We start from the raw sequence: 19,752 nt of genomic DNA on the forward strand, positions 1-19,752 counted from the left end.
TAATATTCCTTGCCATTGCCGTATTTTACCAGTAATAGATTTTCAAAATCTAAGCCATCAGTTTTATAGTCTTCACAATTTATTGTACAGTAATTATTTATTCTTTAGGTTTATTTTCATACGTACCTTAGTACTAATGAGACATTGGCTTCCCATCAGTTCTTGAATAAAAAAATTTGTGATGTATTTTTTTATGGGATTCCAAAAGCTAAATAAACAAATTTATATGTATAAATATTTTTTTTTTCATTTATTTTTATAAAACAAAAATTTACCTAAACAGTTCGTGTTCAGTTCAATTTATAAAACGTAAAATGCTGTATCTATATCAATTTTAAAAAATTGAGTAGAAATAATTGGATTTACCCTAATTATCTTTTACTAGTTTGTAAATAAAACAGTAGAGTATTTGAACTTAAATTTAATGCTGTACATATTTGATTATTTACACAGGAAAAGTTGAATTGCGCTTCCTTTACTTAATACTATTTATAACTGGTTACATTGAAAACCAATAAAGATATGATTTAATACTGCGTTGCATTAGAATGTGTGAAAAACTTTAAATATTGAAATCGAGCACTGCTAAAAATAAATTAGTATAATACTTGTTATAATTTGAAATATAAATCATGATTCTGTGTTTCTACTCTTGGACGATATTACTTGATTTTCGTCTTAGGTTTTACGAATAAATTATTTTCTTCTCTTTTAGACACAGTAACTAAATTTCTTACATATTATTATTTAAACTGAACTTTCGTAAATAACAATTTTTACTATTGCGGATTGTCTCTGTTTAGAGGCAGTATTGACAGCAAGATCCCGTATTACAGCTTCCATCACTTCTTCTAATTCTTTTTGACGTTTCTTTTTTCCTGATTTTTTAAAACTACTTCCATATTTTTTAGCCGTAGATACCTACAAGAACAAACTATTACTATAGATAACATAAATTACTTTTTTCTCAAATGGTAAGGGAACATATATTTTATTTATTTATCAAAATCTTACAACAGTTAAATATTTTTTTAGATCATTCTGGAAGGTCGTGACATCTAAACCAGGAGCGTTTTCTGCCATTTTTTTAAGAGTTTCTGCAAAAGGACCAGAAAGGGCTTGTAACTGCTTCCATGATTTAAGGTATTGCCTTCTTACTAATTCTATTATAGTAGAAGTTAAGGCTAAGCCTACCAATATATATAAGGTACAGAGTAACATATATTTTGGCTTCTCTAAAATAAAAAAGAGAATTGAATGAGTGTTTGGTTAAAATTGTAATGTGTAATACTTTTCCTTTTTATGTAAAGTAACATATAAAATTGCATAATAGTGAGTGCTACAGGAGCATAAATACAGCAAAGTTAATTGTAATTAGCGCTTGAAAATTTAATGAAATCAATTTGCATATAATTCTACTAACTTGGTACAAGATCACCGAAACCTATTGTGGTCATAGTTATGAAGCAGAAATAAAATCCATCAAAGAAAGTCCATTCGTCTTCCCAAATTACAAAAAGAGCGGCACCCGCAGCTAAATAAACAAATAGGAAGCATACAGCTGCGAGCGCGTAGAACGATGTCCTATTGATCTTTGAGACATTTCTAAAAAAGAGGGAAACGGTATATTATAAAGAGTTATTGTTAATCTAACGGCCTTACTTAACTGAATGTGGGAGGGGTGGCATATAACGCATAAAAGTGGAAACAACTGAAGCGAAAAGCCTTCCCCAATCAGCAATCACAGTTAAAGTTAATGGAATTCCTATAAAAGCGAATAGAATACAAAATACTCGGCCTCCTGTAGTCATGGGCACAATATTTCCGTAACCTGAAATTGAAAGCGGTAAATGTGAAAAGTTAGCATCACTATTATGAAAATTGAACGCGCCGAATATCTGCAAAACCCCTGCTTTTAAATGTAAATCTGTTTACGAGACAGTATGATATTGCCCAAAAATTTAAATAATTTTAGTAATTGTAAAATTGACTATTTACATTAAGTAAGTTTTTTGAAATACTTTACTTACTAACCTATGGTTGTTAAAATTGTGGATGAAAAGAAAACTGATTTTAAAATTGTCCATTTGTTAAATACGTCGTCTTCTAGAAAGACATTGTAAATTTTTCCATTGTTAAACAACCCTCCGCTAAAAGCTTCGTGTAAGACGATCTCATATCTTTCTAACTCTGAAAGGATTACATCTTCCAAATTTTCCTTTTGGGAACTGTTTACAATTACTTCTATTAAAAGCTGTTTTTTCAAATTAACAACCCAATTTAGGCGTTGCAAACGGTCAATTTCAGCAGGGTGTTCAAAGTAGCGAAATATCTATTAAAAGAAAATAAGTCCAACACATTTCTTTCAATTTATGCGGAATTTTTCTTCAGCATCTCCAAAGAAAATTGCGGTACATATTAGACAGATTTAGCGATTTCTTAAAAAAAAAGTGTATACATATTACAATATATTAGAATTTTCCTACACGTTACCCCTCTACAGGTATCATTTACATTTTAAGTACTTGTTTAGTCTTAAATGCATTTGATACAACTTATAACATATAAAATTTACAGAAATAAATTCAGCCTTGGCTTTTTAAATGCAGATGTGCGAATTATTTAAGATTAAGTGAGTGCAAAAGTAATTGTTTATTTAACTGAAAGAAAGCGCTTAATATGTGTTCAATTTTAAAAACAAAACTGTCTAAATATACGTTTATCTATAAACATACGAATAGAGAAAATATGAAAAGACACAAATGTGGTACATTATTTCTATATTCTTAACGAAATTTTTATATAAGAAAACGTGGTACGGTATTGTGTAATAGTTAAAAATTTTCACTTGTAAAATGTATAAAAATACAATCAAATCAAAGTACAGCAATTATTTGTCTCTATAAATTGTTGATGCTTTTTTTTCTGTACGAATTAAGTACAAACAAATCTATTTGTAAGCACACTTAAACGCTGAATTTTAAACGGGGGTTATAAAAGTAAGCTGTTAATCTGCTATAAAAAATTTGTATTTTACGACTTGACTTTTTAAAAATAGCTAGACATTTACTCTACATACTTACACCACAAACTGAATCAGTTTTTAATAAAAAACTCCATATACACATTACCCCTATACCCCTTAAGAGAAGCTATTCAATTATTTTTGAAGGACAAAAATATATATAATAATAAAATAAATAAAAAACATCCATGTAGACAGTGAGTAGCGAAAAGGAAAACATTTTATTTAAAACCACTATGAAAAAAAGGTACTTACAAATCCTCCCATAGCAGCATATGCACACAAAGTTATTAACAATCCGAAATGTTGTAAACTTTCTTTTAATTTAACATTATTCCACCACCTTTTCAGTCTTGATTTTAAATCTGTACAGTTTTCCATTTCGTATGTAAATTGCTAAGTAGAAAATATTTTTTATTTTAACTTTATGTAACTTTTTTATTTAATCTTTTGCTACTCGTTCGGGAAAAGGAATCTGACTGACGAATGTAATCCGTAATACTAGAGTAAATATATAGATCTATATGTATACATATGTACAAGTACAGTTTTGTATGTAGTGCAAGCTCATTCTTAAAAGGGAATTATTTCGAAAAAAGGCGTTAGAAGTAGTGAGAAAAATAATAACTCTACCTATTATACTATAGAAATTAATTAAAACTTCTTTGATTAACTTTTATACAATTAGGTAGTCTATGTACATACCACAAGAAATGTACTTCAAGAAAGTTAATGAAGTTCTGTAAAGTAACATATAAAATTGCATAATAGTGAGTGCTACAGGAGCATAAATACAGCAAAGTTAATTGTAATTAGCGCTTGAAAATTTAATGAAATCAATNTGTAAAGTAACATATAAAATTGCATAATAGTGAGTGCTACAGGAGCATAAATACAGCAAAGTTAATTGTAATTAGCGCTTGAAAATTTAATGAAATCAATTTGCATATAATTCTACTAACTTGGTACAAGATCACCGAAACCTATTGTGGTCATAGTTATGAAGCAGAAATAAAATCCATCAAAGAAAGTCCATTCGTCTTCCCAAATTACAAAAAGAGCGGCACCCGCAGCTAAATAAACAAATAGGAAGCATACAGCTGCGAGCGCGTAGAACGATGTCCTATTGATCTTTGAGACATTTCTAAAAAAGAGGGAAACGGTATATTATAAAGAGTTATTGTTAATCTAACGGCCTTACTTAACTGAATGTGGGAGGGGTGGCATATAACGCATAAAAGTGGAAACAACTGAAGCGAAAAGCCTTCCCCAATCAGCAATCACAGTTAAAGTTAATGGAATTCCTATAAAAGCGAATAGAATACAAAATACTCGGCCTCCTGTAGTCATGGGCACAATATTTCCGTAACCTGAAATTGAAAGCGGTAAATGTGAAAAGTTAGCATCACTATTATGAAAATTGAACGCGCCGAATATCTGCAAAACCCCTGCTTTTAAATGTAAATCTGTTTACGAGACAGTATGATATTGCCCAAAAATTTAAATAATTTTAGTAATTGTAAAATTGACTATTTACATTAAGTAAGTTTTTTGAAATACTTTACTTACTAACCTATGGTTGTTAAAATTGTGGATGAAAAGAAAACTGATTTTAAAATTGTCCATTTGTTAAATACGTCGTCTTCTAGAAAGACATTGTAAATTTTTCCATTGTTAAACAACCCTCCGCTAAAAGCTTCGTGTAAGACGATCTCATATCTTTCTAACTCTGAAAGGATTACATCTTCCAAATTTTCCTTTTGGGAACTGTTTACAATTACTTCTATTAAAAGCTGTTTTTTCAAATTAACAACCCAATTTAGGCGTTGCAAACGGTCAATTTCAGCAGGGTGTTCAAAGTAGCGAAATATCTATTAAAAGAAAATAAGTCCAACACATTTCTTTCAATTTATGCGGAATTTTTCTTCAGCATCTCCAAAGAAAATTGCGGTACATATTAGACAGATTTAGCGATTTCTTAAAAAAAAAGTGTATACATATTACAATATATTAGAATTTTCCTACACGTTACCCCTCTACAGGTATCATTTACATTTTAAGTACTTGTTTAGTCTTAAATGCATTTGATACAACTTATAACATATAAAATTTACAGAAATAAATTCAGCCTTGGCTTTTTAAATGCAGATGTGCGAATTATTTAAGATTAAGTGAGTGCAAAAGTAATTGTTTATTTAACTGAAAGAAAGCGCTTAATATGTGTTCAATTTTAAAAACAAAACTGTCTAAATATACGTTTATCTATAAACATACGAATAGAGAAAATATGAAAAGACACAAATGTGGTACATTATTTCTATATTCTTAACGAAATTTTTATATAAGAAAACGTGGTACGGTATTGTGTAATAGTTAAAAATTTTCACTTGTAAAATGTATAAAAATACAATCAAATCAAAGTACAGCAATTATTTGTCTCTATAAATTGTTGATGCTTTTTTTTCTGTACGAATTAAGTACAAACAAATCTATTTGTAAGCACACTTAAACGCTGAATTTTAAACGGGGGTTATAAAAGTAAGCTGTTAATCTGCTATAAAAAATTTGTATTTTACGACTTGACTTTTTAAAAATAGCTAGACATTTACTCTACATACTTACACCACAAACTGAATCAGTTTTTAATAAAAATTCCATATACACATTACCCTTATACTCCTTAAGAGAAGCTATTCAATTATTTTTAAAGGACAAAAATATATATAATAATAAATAAAAAACATCCATGTAGACAGTGAGTAGCGAAAAGGAAAACATTTTATTTAAAACCACTATGAAAAAAAGGTACTTACAAATCCTCCCATAGCAGCATATGCACACAAAGTTATTAACAATCCGAAATGTTGTAAACTTTCTTTTAATTTAACATTATTCCACCACCTTTTCAGTCTTGATTTTAAATCTGTACAGTTTTCCATTTCGTATGTAAATTGCTAAGTAGGAAATATTTTTTATTTTAACTTTATGTAACTTTTTTATTTAATCTTTTGCTACTCGTTCGGGAAAAGGAATCTGACTGACGAATGTAATCCGTAATACTAGAGTAAATATATAGATCTATATGTATACATATGTACAAGTACAGTTTTGTATGTAGTGCAAGCTCATTCTTAAAAGGGAATTATTTCGAAAAAAGGCGTTAGAAGTAGTGAGAAAAATAATAACTCTACCTATTATACTATAGAAATTAATTAAAACTTCTTTGATTAACTTTTATACAATTAGGTAGTCTATGTACATACCACAAGAAATGTACTTCAAGAAAGTTAATGAAGTACTAATTAAATTATTACACTTACAATTTTTTCTTGATATATTTCTAAAATATGTGAATTTCATATAATTTTGATTTCTTTGCGATTTTTACCAAACACACATTTGATTCTGCTTCAATTGAGTTTAATAAAAAAAATAAAAAGCATACATTAAATATAATTTAATATATTTTCAAAAATGTTACTGATTATATAGAATGATTATATGTAGGAAAGTTTCAACTACTGTTGATTTTAGTACTTCAATACTATCTTGTCTACAGAAGTAAAAAATTGGTGCAACTAGTAATATATATTTTTATTATTGAAGAGAAAGGAAGTTTAAGTAATAGCACTATTTAATTTTTTTATGTTTATACATGTCTGATCCCTTTCTATCATCAACAAATTTAAAAATGTAGCATCTAAATCCATGTAGGCTTTATTTGGAACACTTTTTATAGGTCTTATTTTGAAATATGATAAGACACTCTGTACATCGTATACAGATGATAAAAAAAACTTCCTATTTCATGTCATAGGTAAATCATCATATAATAATACACAAAATTAACTTTCTTCCTGCTCATGATTACTTTCATTACTACTTTCATCATTGCTTTCTTGTTCCTTTTGAGAGATGCTAACCCACTTTCCTCCACTTGGGCTATCCCTGTCATTGTTAAATTTCATATGAAGATCTTCTTTCAAAATTGTTAATAATTGCGATCGGTTAATTCCCAAAAGTCTTGCTCTTTCTGTGGCATTCAAATTAGGATGTTCTTTAAGAGAAGCTTTTACGTAAGGTACATGTACTAATCTTTGCAAAGCGTGTGGTTTGTTTCTTTTTGCTCCTACAGTGCCGCTGTTAAAAAGTTGTTTTTCCCATTTTATAAACAGCTTCTCCGAAGGGGGTCGCAGACCAAATCTTACTTTGAAGTTTGTAATGATATCTGTCCAAGATTGGTTATTGTATTTCTTTTCGTGAACCCAACATGCTGCAACAATTTTTTGTTCCATTGTATATTTTTCCTCTACTGTAGCCATAGTAGGAAGGAAATGCTAATTCGAGTTCCAAAAAAGTTTTTAGAGATCCACAATACTTTGTTTTGTAATTCATAACACATGTGAGGTTATGGCTCTTTGTTTATCATTTGTTGTAAAATTTGGTTATGGATTTTAATGACTGACTAGTAATACATTCAACTAATTAGTATTCATACTTTTTACTCACTTTTCACTTAAAGTATAATAAAGTTTTAAGTTTAAAAAATTTATCCTTTAATTTCTCAAAACAAGTTAATGTAGATTATGGAAAACATATTCTGTATGCAGATATAGTATGCAATTGGTTCTAATTTAGTGCAATTGAACGCAACTTAAGGTGCATAAATCTATGGGTGCAGAAAAATAAAAACCATAGATAATAGCAGATAAAAGCCGAGCAGAAACCATCTTTGTTTCTGTTTCTTCCGATCATCGGTAGGAAAGGTAAATGTAAGTATTTTTCCATTTTCCAATCGTGGTCTCAAAGAAAGTCACAATATTTTATCAAAGTCGTTTGTTTATAAGAATTATCAGTTATAAGAAATAATATACTGAATTAGTTAATTTTTCTGAAACTTTTGATAGCATTTTTATGACCACGTGTTTTTAGGTTATAAATATTAGGACACAGAATGATCACAAATATGCTATTTGCTAAATGCGTGTTGTATTATCTTGTCTTTCATCAGTTTATGTGTAATTTATGATTATAATAGAATGGCGGACTCAGCTCCAGCCCGAGGCGGTTTTCGTGGTGGATTTGGTGGGGCAAGAGGACGTGGTGGCCCTCGTGGTAGAGGTCGTGGTCGCGGTCGTGGACGTGGTCGTGGAAAAGAAGATTCCAAGGAATGGATTCCAGTAACGAAACTTGGTCGTCTCGTTCGTGATGACAAGATTCGGTCTCTGGAAGAAATTTATTTATTCTCATTGCCCATCAAAGAATGCGAAATAATTGATCACTTTATTGGTTCTGACTTAAAAGATGAGGTGGGTGAAATTATAGTATTGTATTTTTTACATTTACTTAAGTTGGTGGGTATTTTTATGATGATTGTTGGTTATTCTTTCGCGGTTTTCACCAGAGGAATTTATTTCTTATGATGGCCTAAGATATCTGAGCTTAACTCCATTAACTTGATAAGCTGTTATTGTAGTTAACTGGTCCTTAATCAGAATAAATTGTACTAGGTTTTGAAGATCATGCCTGTCCAGAAGCAAACTCGTGCTGGGCAACGTACTCGTTTCAAGGCATTTGTAGCTATTGGGGATAGCAAAGGACATATCGGTTTAGGTGTCAAGTGCAGCAAGGAAGTAGCTACTGCCATTCGAGGTGCTATAATTCTGGCCAAATTATCTGTTGTTCCTGTTCGCAGGGGATATTGGGGTAATAAGATTGGTAAACCTCATACTGTACCATGTAAGGTGAGCTAAGTATATTTTAATCTTTAATATGTTTGCAAGGTTCAGGGTTGAAGAGCTGTATTAGTGGTTTCTTCGATTAATCTCATCCTTGCTAAATTAAGTCACAACGAGCAGATTGACTGATTGTTTCAAAAATCAGTCAGTTTACAAAGTTGTGAACAATTATTTCAGTCGATTTAAAAATACAGAATCTCATTTTACTTTTTCTGAAATTAATGAATTTGGGCATTCAGGTAACTGGTAAATGTGGTTCTGTTGCTGTACGTCTAATACCTGCACCTCGTGGTACTGGTATAGTTTCAGCCCCTGTTCCAAAAAAATTACTTCAAATGGCTGGTATCGAGGATTGTTATACATCAGCTAGGGGTTCAACTGGTACTTTAGGTAATTTTGCAAAGGCTACTTATGCAGCTATTGCAAAAACATACGCATACTTGACACCTGACTTATGGAAAGACATGCCTTTGACAAAAACACCTTACCAGGAATTCGCGGACTATTTGGCCAAGAATCATCGTCCAGTTGCTAGTACACAGCGCCCCGCCGATGCTGTTTGATTTTAACGTTTTAATGAAGTAATCGTTTTAATAAACGACGTTTAAAACTTTTTTTTTTATTACTATTATTACTGACCATTTTCCAATTTCCCTACATTTCTTTTTGGAAAACATGCGCACAATGTGGATCGAACATTTCTTTAAAACGATAGACTAACAAATGTTCGATATTTTTATTTTTCTATTTAAAATAGTATAGTGTAAGGAGCACATGTTTCAATTTTAGTTTGGATTCGTCACTTTTAATTCACAAGCATTAAAGTTTTATTACTTTTGGATTCTTAAGGCTTTTATTAGTTAGAGAATTTGTAGAATTGTCTAAGTAGCTGTAAAGATTATATCCCTTATAATCCCGACGATTAGTTTTCTCCAAATTAGTTTTTAAAAAAATTATTGATGTCTGCAACCCACTTTACACTTCATTATACTTGACTGCCTATAATGAACAAGGTACTCATTTTAATTATAAAAAATCAAGGATGATATAAACTGATTCGACGCAAACGTACATGGATGTTTATACAATGAATATGATAATATAGCAAAATAACGGGAAAAAAGAGAAAGCAAAATGAATAAACGCCGTTTAATCTTTAGTGAGAGATTAGGTAGGATAGGAGTGTCGTCATTTTTGGTCTATTTATGTATGTCATTTACGATTAGATGCGAGTTAAACAAAGCCGCGCTGCGTAAGATGTACATATGTTTACGAACATAAATTATTTAATATGAGGAGAACTGCATCTAATTTCGTGTCAGTTGAATAAAAATCGGTCATCGGTGCAAGTAGTTTTTAGTTTCTAATACTTTTTATGTATTATTGCTTTTATTAATTACACAAATGGCCGGAGGTGTTTTTCGTAAAGTTGTGTCTAGCAACCACAAAAGGCTAATCAAAAGTTCAAATTCTTGCGTATTTTTTAATCACTTTAGCGTATCAAATCAACGTGCGGTTGGTATCAACGCTACTAACAATAAAAGTGATACCAGATCGTACAATGGAAATGAAGATGTAATTAAATCGCCCCACGCGCAAGTGCAAATTCCTAATGTCTCTTTGCCAGAATTGCTTTTCAAGAATATAAATTCATGGTCTAACAAAACTGCTATTGTAAGTCTTTTTACATTCTACGTATTTTACAATGCTAATAAAATTCTCATTGATTGTGATAAACAGTGGTGTAATACAGTTTATATGTTTTATGCTTTTAAAGTTATTTATACATATTTTATTGTGTATGTATAAATATTCAGAGTAAACAAATAATCATAGTCTTTTTAACAGTACAAACTGCTAATTACGGGTTCAACCCTTATAACTAAATACATAAAACTATGTACGGAAAAGCGCTAAAGAGATTTATTTTACACAACTGCAGTTGTTTACTTATTATTTTCCATATTGTCAAAATTTATTAATTATTGGCTTTATCTGAAACAGAGTGTTGGATTTCAAACAACACCCTGTATGCCGACACGTGTGCCTGCTTTAGAATTGTATTTGACCCTGTAGATAAGCGACCATTTCATTCCAAATAATTCATTACCAAAATTTAATATAATAAGCATATTTAATAACAACAAATTTCTTGTTCTGTTTTTATTTAAAAGTTGAACATTCCTGGCGAAAATTGCTAATTAATTTTAACTAATTTATTGCATCGTAATTTAAATTACTCTCTTCGCGTAAAAGTTACGCTTTTTTTGTGTATTAAATTAAGTACAATACATACGAGAAGAAGTTAATTTTTATCAACGCTCAAGCTCGAACCAAACTATGAAAGCTATTTTCCTGTTTAAAGTTAAATAATTGTACGAAGTACAAAGTTTAAGTACAAGATAATCAAGATTAGTAAAATAATTTATTGTACCTATATATATATATAGGTATAGATAATACTATACAGTTTTGGAAAACTAATAACTTAAGTTATTGCGTATACGTATGTATAATGGATTGTTTATATTAATATATTAACTACTCNAAACAAACACTTAAATCAGGATTAAATATAATTATATATTATATAAACAAATAGCATCTATTTCATTTTATCAAATCGCGTGCCTTTAAAAATTACAAACTAAAAGGCATTTATTTGTACATTATACGTACAGTATGAATGACTTTCAATTTCTTGTTGACCTTAGTACAAAAACTACAATAATTATGTCGATTCATATCCCCTATATTTTTTTTATCGGAAAGCATGTTCATGTGTAGTCAATAAAAAATAGAAATGAAATATGTAAAATGAACAACAAAGGTAATACGAGATACTGTAAGAATTTTTGCAACGCTGCAAATATGTTTGAAAAAAAAATGATATGAAAATATTTTCTACAACAAATTTTTTCAATTAGACCATAGTCATACCTAAAGCAGTATTTAAAATTAAACGTATTAAATATTTTAATTACATAAGTCGATTAAAAAATTAAATAAAGTAAGTTTGACGTTATAAATTATTATGATGTTTTTAAACTATGCAGTTTTCTTGATGATTTTACCTACTTTTTGTTATTATCTAGAAGTGAACTTTGCCACACAAATGTTTTATTGTATTTTTATTTTCTGATCATTGTTTGAGCGATAAGAGTTAATTAACGATAATTGTATCATTGTTAACAACACAATACATGCTTTAAAATTTCTTGTGGTACAGTTTGTTAATAACAAAAAAAAAATGCCGTAATACAGTAAAACGTTTGTCATAGCGAAAAAAAGTTTCATTTTTTATCATAGTTAATTTGAAAAATTCCTATTGTTTTAAAAAAGAACTTATTGCTCACCAGATTGTGAAATATTTAATACATGTTTTTAAATTTTTATTATTTAGGGAATCACTGTGCACTTTTTGCTCAAACTAATTTAATGTAAGAAGTAAAATTAAAAATAATATCGCGTTGATTTTACAGTTGTAATTTTCAAGTTATAATTGCGATAATGTGATTTGATTTTCTATGTAAATAAACAGGTAACATTAATCTTTATCTATGCTACGTTATGAAGCCTAAAAAATGTTGCCGTTGTGTAAATTAAAGGACTAATAAATAACTAAATCTATATTTAAATAGAAATTTCAATAACAAGATAGATGATACCTATGCATGAATAGATAGATAAACGATTTACTTCAATTACGTAAGCACTTCAAAGTTGCATACTCATTGTAATAAAACGGTAATGAAAATTGATTTTATATTCTAATCATTCTAATTACCAGTCAATTTATTATATGAAATAAAGCATATAGAAATTATAACTGGATTGACCTGGATGTGAAACCTTTATCATATTATATCTTTGGGTAAACAAATACTATATAATTTTATAGTACAAGCTTAAAACAACAAACTACGTAATTTTAATTAACAAAATAATTATCAGTTTTTTCTTGTGTCCGATTTTAATAAATTCTTGAAGACAACAACATGCCCTTTTTGTTATCACTATTATATTATAATAGAAGTGTATTTTTAATTTACATGCAATACATATATAACAGATACGTAAATGCCAATTAATTAAACACGCGCGAAGAAATTTTCTATTTAAAATAGTATAGTGTAAGGAGCACATGTTTCAATTTTAGTTTGGATTCGTCACTTTTAATTCACAAGCATTAAAGTTTTATTACTTTTGGATTCTTAAGGCTTTTATTAGTTAGAGAATTTGTAGAATTGTCTAAGTAGCTGTAAAGATTATATCCCTTATAATCTTTACCACATTATCGCAATNAAAGGAGATGTGGTGGCAATATCACTTCCCAATACACCTGAATATCCTATTATTCTTTTAGCAGGATTTCAAAGTGGTATTATATTGACAACGCTCAACCCTTTATATACATCAGGTAATTGGTACTCTATTTTACAATTTTTGAATTAAACTACTTCAAAGATTTTTTAATTTAATGACAATAGAAATAAAGATAACAATAACAATAAAGGAAATTTTCTAATTTTTCTTACAGAGGAGATTTCAAGGCAACTCATAGACGCCGATGCTAAAGCAATATTTACATGGAATTCAATGTTTCAAGTTGCTAGCGATGCTACTAAATTATCAAAGAAAAATATTCCTATTATAACGATTAAGACACAGGTACAGTATAAAAATGAATTCTACTAAAAAAATATGATAGCCGTTACATCATACACTGATTAAAAAAACGGTCCATTAAAATAAAAAAATTTAAACTCTTAATTTATCTTTAAACAGAATCTATAATCTTTATTTACATCAATAAAAACTAAAGTTAATATTAATATTTCGTAATAATATTCGTTTTGCTCACAAACAAATAATTTAGGTTTCAGAATCAACAGAAAGAGGTAGCATAAATTTCACAGAACTAACAGATATTAAATATGATAACGATGATTTCATTTTTCCAAAAATTGACGATATTGCGGTGATGCCTTATTCTAGTGGAACAACAGGTCTGCCTAAAGGAGTAGAATTAACTCACAGAAATTTAGTTTCGAATATTACGCAAATATCAAATTTCAATTTACATATCCCCACTACAGGTAAATATCTTATAGTCTTTAAAATCAATATGCTATCCTAAAAAAGACTTTGAAAGTTGAAAAAACAAAGGTATATTTTGGGTTCAATTCGGTAAGCCTTCTAAAAAAATTCATTTGAATGAATGAATGATTAATGAAAACTAGTATATTTCGTATTATTTATTGTAGAAACATATCAAGAAGCTATCCCAGCGGTTTTACCTATGTTTCATATTTATGGTCACACCAATCTAACACTATACCCATTGCATTTTGGCATGAAAATAGTAACTCTTCCAAAGTTTACTCCGGAATTATTTACTTCAGTTTTGGAAGAACACAATCCAGGCCTTTTGTTCATCGTACCTCCAATAGGTAAAATATCTATAGATTATTAAAATAACAATGAGAAAATCCGTATCCCTTAGTAATTTTAAAACATGCAATAATTTATGTTTATTTAATTGAAATGAAAGTTAATATTAAAACAGTTGGACTGTTGATTGAAAAGGCAAGTAAAACCAATAACAAACTCTGGTATAATTTATATTTTTATTTATTAAATTATTCAAATTATAATTACAATGGTAACATTTTAGTAAATTTCATGAACACCACTAATATGATAAAGAAAGAGTGCTATAAATCATTGCGGAGTGTATTTTGTGGAGCAGCTCCCCTAGGCCCTTTAGACGAAGCCAAATTCGTAGAAAAGGCAGGAAAAGATGTAAATATGTTGCAAGGTAACTAATAAATAATTATCTTAATCAAACAATTGTAATAATTATGAATACACATGGTGCTCCAAAAACATTTTTATTTTTATAGTTTACTGTAGATTAATGTCTTATTTTTAGTATTTTTCAGAAAACCGAATGGTATGTTTTTACGCAAAGTATTTTTGGAACACTATGTATATTACATTAATTAATGCCTATATATTGTATATATAACATAAAATTAATAGGCTTCTACATTACATAAACATCACATTACAATACAACATAAATCGTATAAATTAATTGTTGGTCATGATTCAAGTTAAAAATAGCAATTTCCTTTAAAATTTTAAAAACAACATTGGTATTTAATTTACATCGATTTACAACTATACCGATTCATGTCTTTTTTCTGCTTAATTATCATTTAAGAAGGCTTCTTTTTTTGGTCAAAAGAAAAATTTATTTATTCTAACTTAGGTAGGAACTGTAAATATTAACAGGGATAATTTTTTGAGTATATTAAATTATATAAATATTTTTTAAAATAGGGTATGGATTAACGGAAACATCACCCGTTGTAAGTACTTTATCGATTGAAAGGAAAAAAGAATTCAATGTGATGGGATCTGTGGGTGACCCTGTCCCTAATACCTTGGTTAAAATCGTATCACCCGATGATCCCACCGGTAAACTTCTTAAACCAAAGGAAAAAGGAGAATTATTAGTAAAAGGACCTCAGGTAATGAAGGGCTATCACAATAAGCCGGAAGAAACAGCCAATATGGTAGATGATGGCTGGCTTCGAACAGGTGACTTAGCTTACTATGACGAAAACAATTTTATTTTTGTAACTGACCGGATGAAAGAACTCATTAAGGTAAAAGGTTTCCAAGTTGCGCCGGCGGAATTAGAGGAACTAATTCGAGACCATCCTCAAGTCGAAGACGCTGCAGTCATAGGAATTCCCCATGAAAACTACGGTGAAGTACCGAGAGCATATGTGATTCCGAAGAAAGGCGCTAAAATTGATGCTGAAAAGCTAAACGAATATTTGACTCCTAAAGTAACTAGTTACAAATTGTTACGAGGCGGAGTGTCAGTTGTCGACAGCATTCCTAAAAATGCTGCCGGAAAGATTTTAAGAAGAAATCTAAAGAAATTATATGAAGAACTAAAAATATAACTTAAGGCGGGAACTAGGAATATAAGGTCTAATCGTTTTTATGAATATGTACAAACAACGGAGTGTTAGTGGTCGACAGCATCCCTAAAAATTCTTCTGGAGAGATTTTGAGAAGAAATCTAAAGAAATTATATGAAGAACTAAAAATATAACTTAAGGCGGGAACTAGGAATATAAGGTCTAATCGTTTTTATGAATATGTACAAAACATTTCTTAATATTATTTACAAGTCTGATCATTTTTATCTATTTTTTAAGAGGAGGTTGTATTATAACAATGGTGCTATAAAATTTTAGGTAATAGATAAGCTACTTAATTACAGCTTTTCTTTTATTCCTTTTTGGTACGATTTTTTGTGTTTGCTATAAAAAAACTAGAATAAGACTTTTTCTTCTTATATCGGGTAAAATACAATAAATAGTTGGTCGAGATTACATGATTTGCAGGGAGTTTGTAAGTGCTTATTTTTCCTCTATTAATGTGAAGTGAAAGAACTGGGGCATCAACGTTAATGATAATGGTACAATATTTTATATAGAATAGAATAATACATAATACTTAGAATATTAAAGTTAAAATAATTTAAAAATATGATAATGTCCTATGTTTGAAAACTGCTGAGAACTGATAGTACCACTGTTAAAGAACTGCTAAGTTTGATATATGCAAATGAACTAATTTGAACTATGATGTATTTGATCTACGTATGTGCTTTCAAAAGTAAGGTTAAGTTATAGTTAAGTATTGCTGTTATTAGCATTAATAATTAAATATACTAAATTAATTCGGGGAAATCGAAAAATAAGAAAAGTATAAACTTAAAGATGCATTAATAGTGCGAAATGATTAGTTTTCCTAAAAGTTTAATTAGAAAACTACATCGTTTTTGTATTTTCAGGTAATTACAAATTGGCTAGGCAAAATACAATTTATTTTTGAATATTACTTTGTAGGAAAAAGCTGTTATGGGTAAGAAATTACTGTAACAACAAAGATACTGTAGATATCACTTCAATACCTGTAGAACGAATACGGAACTTTAGTATAATAGCTCATGTAGATCATGGGAAAAGCACTCTTGCAGATCGTTTACTTGAATTCACAGGTGCAGTAAAGAAAGGTTCAGGTAAAAATCAAATACTTGACAAACTTCAAGTTGAAAGGGAGAGAGGCATAACAGTAAAGGCTCAAAGTGTTTCCTTATTATATAAATGTAAAGATGAAATGTATTTACTAAATCTAATTGATACACCTGGACATGTAGATTTTTCAAATGAGGTATGTTATTTGTAAAAAAAATACATAAACATATGTATGTAGAAATGTTGTTGTTAGGTGTCACGATCTTTATCTGCCTGCCAAGGGGTGATTCTTTTAGTTGATGCTAATGATGGTGTGCAAGCACAAACAGTAGCAAACTTTTATTTAGCTTTTGAGAAGGATTTAGTTATTATACCAGTTCTTAATAAGATAGATTTAAAAAATGCTAATCCTCAGCGTGTGTGCAATCAGCTAAAAAATTTATTTGATATTGATCAGGAAGAAGTTTTAAAGGTACAAATATTTTCTTAATAATTGTATCACTAGTAGTAATTTGTAGTAGATTTCAGCTAAAATCGGTTTGGGGGTTGATAACGTTTTACAAGCTATTATAAATAAAATACCAGCACCAAATGTTAACAGAAATTCCACATTCAGAGCTTTGCTGTATGATAGTTGGTTTGATCAATACCGAGGTGCTCTGGCATTGGTATATGTTGCAAGTGGTTATATTGAAGTGGGGAATAAAATTACACTTTTCCATTCAAAAAATGTTTATGATGTAAAAAGCCTTTCAATTTTAAGACCAGAAGAATACAGTGTATCACGTTTGTATGACTTTTTATAATCATATTTCAATCTTTTTATAACATGAAACATTGCAGAGCTGCAGGCCAAGTTGGTGTTATTGGCTGTAATATGCGTTCAAGTAAAGAAGCAGTTATTGGAGATACAATACATAAATTAGGTGAAAATATAGAACCCCTTGAGGGTTTCCAAGCAACCCGTCCTATGGTTTTTGCAGGTGTCTATCCTATTGATCAATCTCAGCAACAAAATTTAAGAACAGCTATAGAGAAATTGGCCTTAAATGATTCCGCAGTAACAGTGTCTAATGATTTTAGGTAAAATTTTTTATTAATACTTCCCTATTTCAAATAATAATAATGTTCATTATAAATGTTGCACAGCCCTGCCTTAGGTCAAGGTTGGAGACTTGGATTCTTGGGTCTGTTACATCTTGAAGTATTCACTCAAAGACTTGAACAAGAATACGGTGCTGACTCAATAATAACAGCCCCATCAGTACCTTATAAAATACTGTTAAAGTCTACAAAACAAACACTTAAATCAGGACGTGAACTTTATATTACAAATCCAATTCACTTTCCTGAACCATTTGAAGTTGAAGAATATTATGAGCCTATGGTTATTGGTATGTTTAAATCGATTTTATAAAAACTTTACATTAGAAAATAAGTAAACCAGCAATTGATCATACCATATACATAATTAAAAAATGCATATATAGGAAATAATATACGATTCTTTAAAACTCTTCATTTTCTGCATCCCAATGTACAATAAAGATTTATAAAATTATCTCAAAATAAAATAAACAATAATTATCAAGTTGAGGGCTTTCAAAGAACTTTAATATTACTGTTTTCAGGTACTATTATAACGCCAGATGAATATCTGGGGCCCATTATGTCGTTGTGTATAGAAAAAAGAGGTATTCAAAAGTCAGCAACCAATATAGATAATAATAGGCTGATTTTACAATATGATCTACCCTTGTCCGAAATCGTTATGGATTTTCACGATATTTTAAAAACGATAACGTCAGGCTATGCAACGTTCGATTATGAAGACAATGGATATTGCAAAAGTAATTTAGTGAAGGTATGATAAATATTTAAATGATCAGATAAGTATACTAAAGAAAGCATATTAGGAGTGCTATAAACTAGCATTAAAAAAAATATCTGTTTTTGACTTCAGTTCTGTTAATTTTATTGGGGTTACTTTTTTTTAGTTGAATATTTTGCTAAATGGAAAGGAGGTAGAAGAATTGTGTAACATCGTTCACGTTACTAAAGCTTCTACAATTGGTAAAAAAATGTGCTCACGATTAAAAGAAATAATTCCGCGACAATTAATCCAAATAAACATTCAAGCCATTGTAAATGGAAAAGTAGTCGGTCGAGAGACACTGAAGGCATTTCGAAAGGACGTTACAGCGAAACTTGTAAGTTCATTTTCATCAATTTCTGGTTTACATTGCGGGTGTATTCTTGAGTAGTCCTTGATAATTACATTTTATTTAAGAAAAATTGTAACACAAATACAAGAAATCTTATAATTTTAAAAGATTACTGTTTATTAATTTTCGGTGAAATTCTTATAATAGTTATAATAGTACTTGAAAAAATAATATTAAATTATAAGGTTCTATAAAAGCTCTCAACCTGATCATTATTGCTTATTTTATTTTGTGATAATTTTAACAATTGTTCACATTAATCAACAAAAAAGTATTTTATAAAGTTAAAATGCAGATTTCAGCCCAAACATTTCAAATTAATTAGTGTTATAATTTGGGGGTGTTCTCAACAATAAAGAAAAACAAAAAAATTAGCGTCAGTTTCAAAATGATATTTAATAATCAAGTATAAAATATTGTTTTTATTAAAAGAAATTATAAATTTAGTCTTTAATGTGTGTAAAAACAGAATTGCAATTTTCTCCAAACTAAATTCTTTTTATTAATCTAGTATGGAGGGGATGTAACTCGTCGAATGAAGCTGTTGGCGCAACAGGCAGAGGGAAAACGAAAAATGAAAATGGTAGCAAACATATCTCTTCCCAGAGACACTTTTATTGAAGTGTTAAAAAAACAATAGAGGTACATTAATAAATATTATTTATTTAATACACTCATTTTATACATTGATTATGTTC

General features: G+C 29.3%; 5 protein-coding genes across 7 annotated transcripts in view; 3 read left to right on the top strand and 2 right to left on the bottom strand.

Moving 5' to 3' along the window:
- Positions 1-46: 46 nt before the first annotated feature.
- Positions 47-3,732, bottom strand: LOC108740200 (TWiK family of potassium channels protein 7-like). 2 transcript variants are annotated; one of them, XM_018474429.2, is made up of 7 exons: positions 3,281-3,732; positions 2,035-2,332; positions 1,663-1,831; positions 1,424-1,605; positions 1,015-1,235; positions 276-921; positions 47-208 (listed from the first exon to the last, which is right to left on the bottom strand). In XM_018474429.2, exons 1-6 carry the CDS (start codon positions 3,404-3,406, stop codon positions 748-750), a joined length of 1,170 nt encoding a protein of 389 aa, XP_018329931.1. In that variant the 5' UTR covers positions 3,407-3,732; the 3' UTR covers positions 47-208; positions 276-747. The 2 variants fall into 2 exon arrangements, with proteins under 2 accessions (XP_018329931.1, XP_018329932.1); XM_018474430.2 differs by lacking the exon at positions 47-208 and having other exon boundaries at positions 813-934.
- A 177-nt stretch (positions 3,733-3,909) lies between these two features.
- On the bottom strand, positions 3,910-7,614 carry LOC112904302 (TWiK family of potassium channels protein 7-like). The gene is made up of 4 exons (XM_025973999.1): positions 5,839-7,614; positions 4,599-4,896; positions 4,227-4,395; positions 3,910-4,169 (listed from the first exon to the last, which is right to left on the bottom strand). The coding sequence occupies exons 1-4, from the start codon at positions 5,962-5,964 to the stop codon at positions 3,983-3,985; spliced, it is 780 nt and encodes a 259-aa protein (XP_025829784.1). The 5' UTR covers positions 5,965-7,614; the 3' UTR covers positions 3,910-3,982.
- A 90-nt stretch (positions 7,615-7,704) lies between these two features.
- On the top strand, positions 7,705-9,377 carry LOC108740209 (40S ribosomal protein S2). Its single transcript, XM_018474436.2, has 4 exons — positions 7,705-7,797; positions 8,064-8,334; positions 8,536-8,769; positions 9,003-9,377. The coding sequence occupies exons 2-4, from the start codon at positions 8,065-8,067 to the stop codon at positions 9,324-9,326; spliced, it is 828 nt and encodes a 275-aa protein (XP_018329938.1). The 5' UTR covers positions 7,705-7,797; position 8,064; the 3' UTR covers positions 9,327-9,377.
- A 3,719-nt stretch (positions 9,378-13,096) lies between these two features.
- Positions 13,097-16,068, top strand: LOC108740207 (probable 4-coumarate--CoA ligase 3). The gene is made up of 7 exons (XM_025973997.1): positions 13,097-13,183; positions 13,304-13,434; positions 13,643-13,862; positions 14,031-14,216; positions 14,441-14,584; positions 15,112-15,772; positions 15,925-16,068. The coding sequence occupies exons 2-6, from the start codon at positions 13,363-13,365 to the stop codon at positions 15,744-15,746; spliced, it is 1,257 nt and encodes a 418-aa protein (XP_025829782.1). The 5' UTR covers positions 13,097-13,183; positions 13,304-13,362; the 3' UTR covers positions 15,747-15,772; positions 15,925-16,068.
- A 335-nt stretch (positions 16,069-16,403) lies between these two features.
- Positions 16,404-19,752, top strand: part of LOC108740197 (translation factor GUF1 homolog, mitochondrial) — a 12,728-nt gene continuing 9,379 nt past the window's right edge. Inside the window, exons 1-9 of one of the 2 annotated variants that reach the window (XM_025973996.1) lie at positions 16,404-16,645; positions 16,701-17,025; positions 17,083-17,301; positions 17,351-17,619; positions 17,673-17,912; positions 17,979-18,223; positions 18,461-18,693; positions 18,827-19,039; positions 19,566-19,696. In XM_025973996.1, the coding sequence (XP_025829781.1) occupies positions 16,590-16,645; positions 16,701-17,025; positions 17,083-17,301; positions 17,351-17,619; positions 17,673-17,912; positions 17,979-18,223; positions 18,461-18,693; positions 18,827-19,039; positions 19,566-19,694 (1,929 nt within the window). In that variant the 5' untranslated portion in view covers positions 16,404-16,589 and the 3' untranslated portion in view covers positions 19,695-19,696. The remainder of the gene's footprint in view (positions 16,646-16,700; positions 17,026-17,082; positions 17,302-17,350; positions 17,620-17,672; positions 17,913-17,978; positions 18,224-18,460; positions 18,694-18,826; positions 19,040-19,565; positions 19,697-19,752) is intronic. The other variant, XM_025973995.1, reaches the window with a different exon arrangement.

This window comes from Agrilus planipennis, unplaced genomic scaffold (assembly GCF_000699045.2).
Source record: "Agrilus planipennis isolate EAB-ADULT unplaced genomic scaffold, Apla_2.0 scaffold158, whole genome shotgun sequence".
Taxonomy (NCBI): Eukaryota; Metazoa; Arthropoda; class Insecta; order Coleoptera; family Buprestidae; genus Agrilus; species Agrilus planipennis.

Bases quoted from the DNA above. Each gene is read 5' to 3' on its own strand.
- LOC108740207 (XM_025973997.1), top strand. From the start codon at position 13,363: ATGTTTCAAGTTGCTAGCGATGCTACTAAATTATCAAAGAAAAATATT. The intron at 13,863-14,030 runs GTAAATATCTTA...TATTTATTGTAG, and splicing joins TTTACATATCCCCACTACAG to AAACATATCAAGAAGCTATC. The intron at 14,217-14,440 runs GTAAAATATCTA...GTAACATTTTAG, and splicing joins GTTCATCGTACCTCCAATAG to TAAATTTCATGAACACCACT.
- LOC108740200 (XM_018474429.2), bottom strand. From the start codon at position 3,406: ATGGAAAACTGTACAGATTTAAAATCAAGACTGAAAAGGTGGTGGAAT. The intron at 2,333-3,280 runs GTAAGTACCTTT...TTCTTTTAATAG, and splicing joins ATGCTGCTATGGGAGGATTT to ATATTTCGCTACTTTGAACA. The intron at 1,236-1,423 runs GTTAGTAGAATT...TTTTTATTTTAG, and splicing joins TTTCGGTGATCTTGTACCAA to AGAAGCCAAAATATATGTTA.
- LOC108740209 (XM_018474436.2), top strand. From the start codon at position 8,065: ATGGCGGACTCAGCTCCAGCCCGAGGCGGTTTTCGTGGTGGATTTGGT. The intron at 8,335-8,535 runs GTGGGTGAAATT...AAATTGTACTAG, and splicing joins GTTCTGACTTAAAAGATGAG to GTTTTGAAGATCATGCCTGT. The intron at 8,770-9,002 runs GTGAGCTAAGTA...TTGGGCATTCAG, and splicing joins CTCATACTGTACCATGTAAG to GTAACTGGTAAATGTGGTTC.
- LOC112904302 (XM_025973999.1), bottom strand. From the start codon at position 5,964: ATGGAAAACTGTACAGATTTAAAATCAAGACTGAAAAGGTGGTGGAAT. The intron at 4,897-5,838 runs GTAAGTACCTTT...TTCTTTTAATAG, and splicing joins ATGCTGCTATGGGAGGATTT to ATATTTCGCTACTTTGAACA. The intron at 4,170-4,226 runs GTAAGGCCGTTA...CCTCTTTTTTAG, and splicing joins CCCCTCCCACATTCAGTTAA to AAATGTCTCAAAGATCAATA.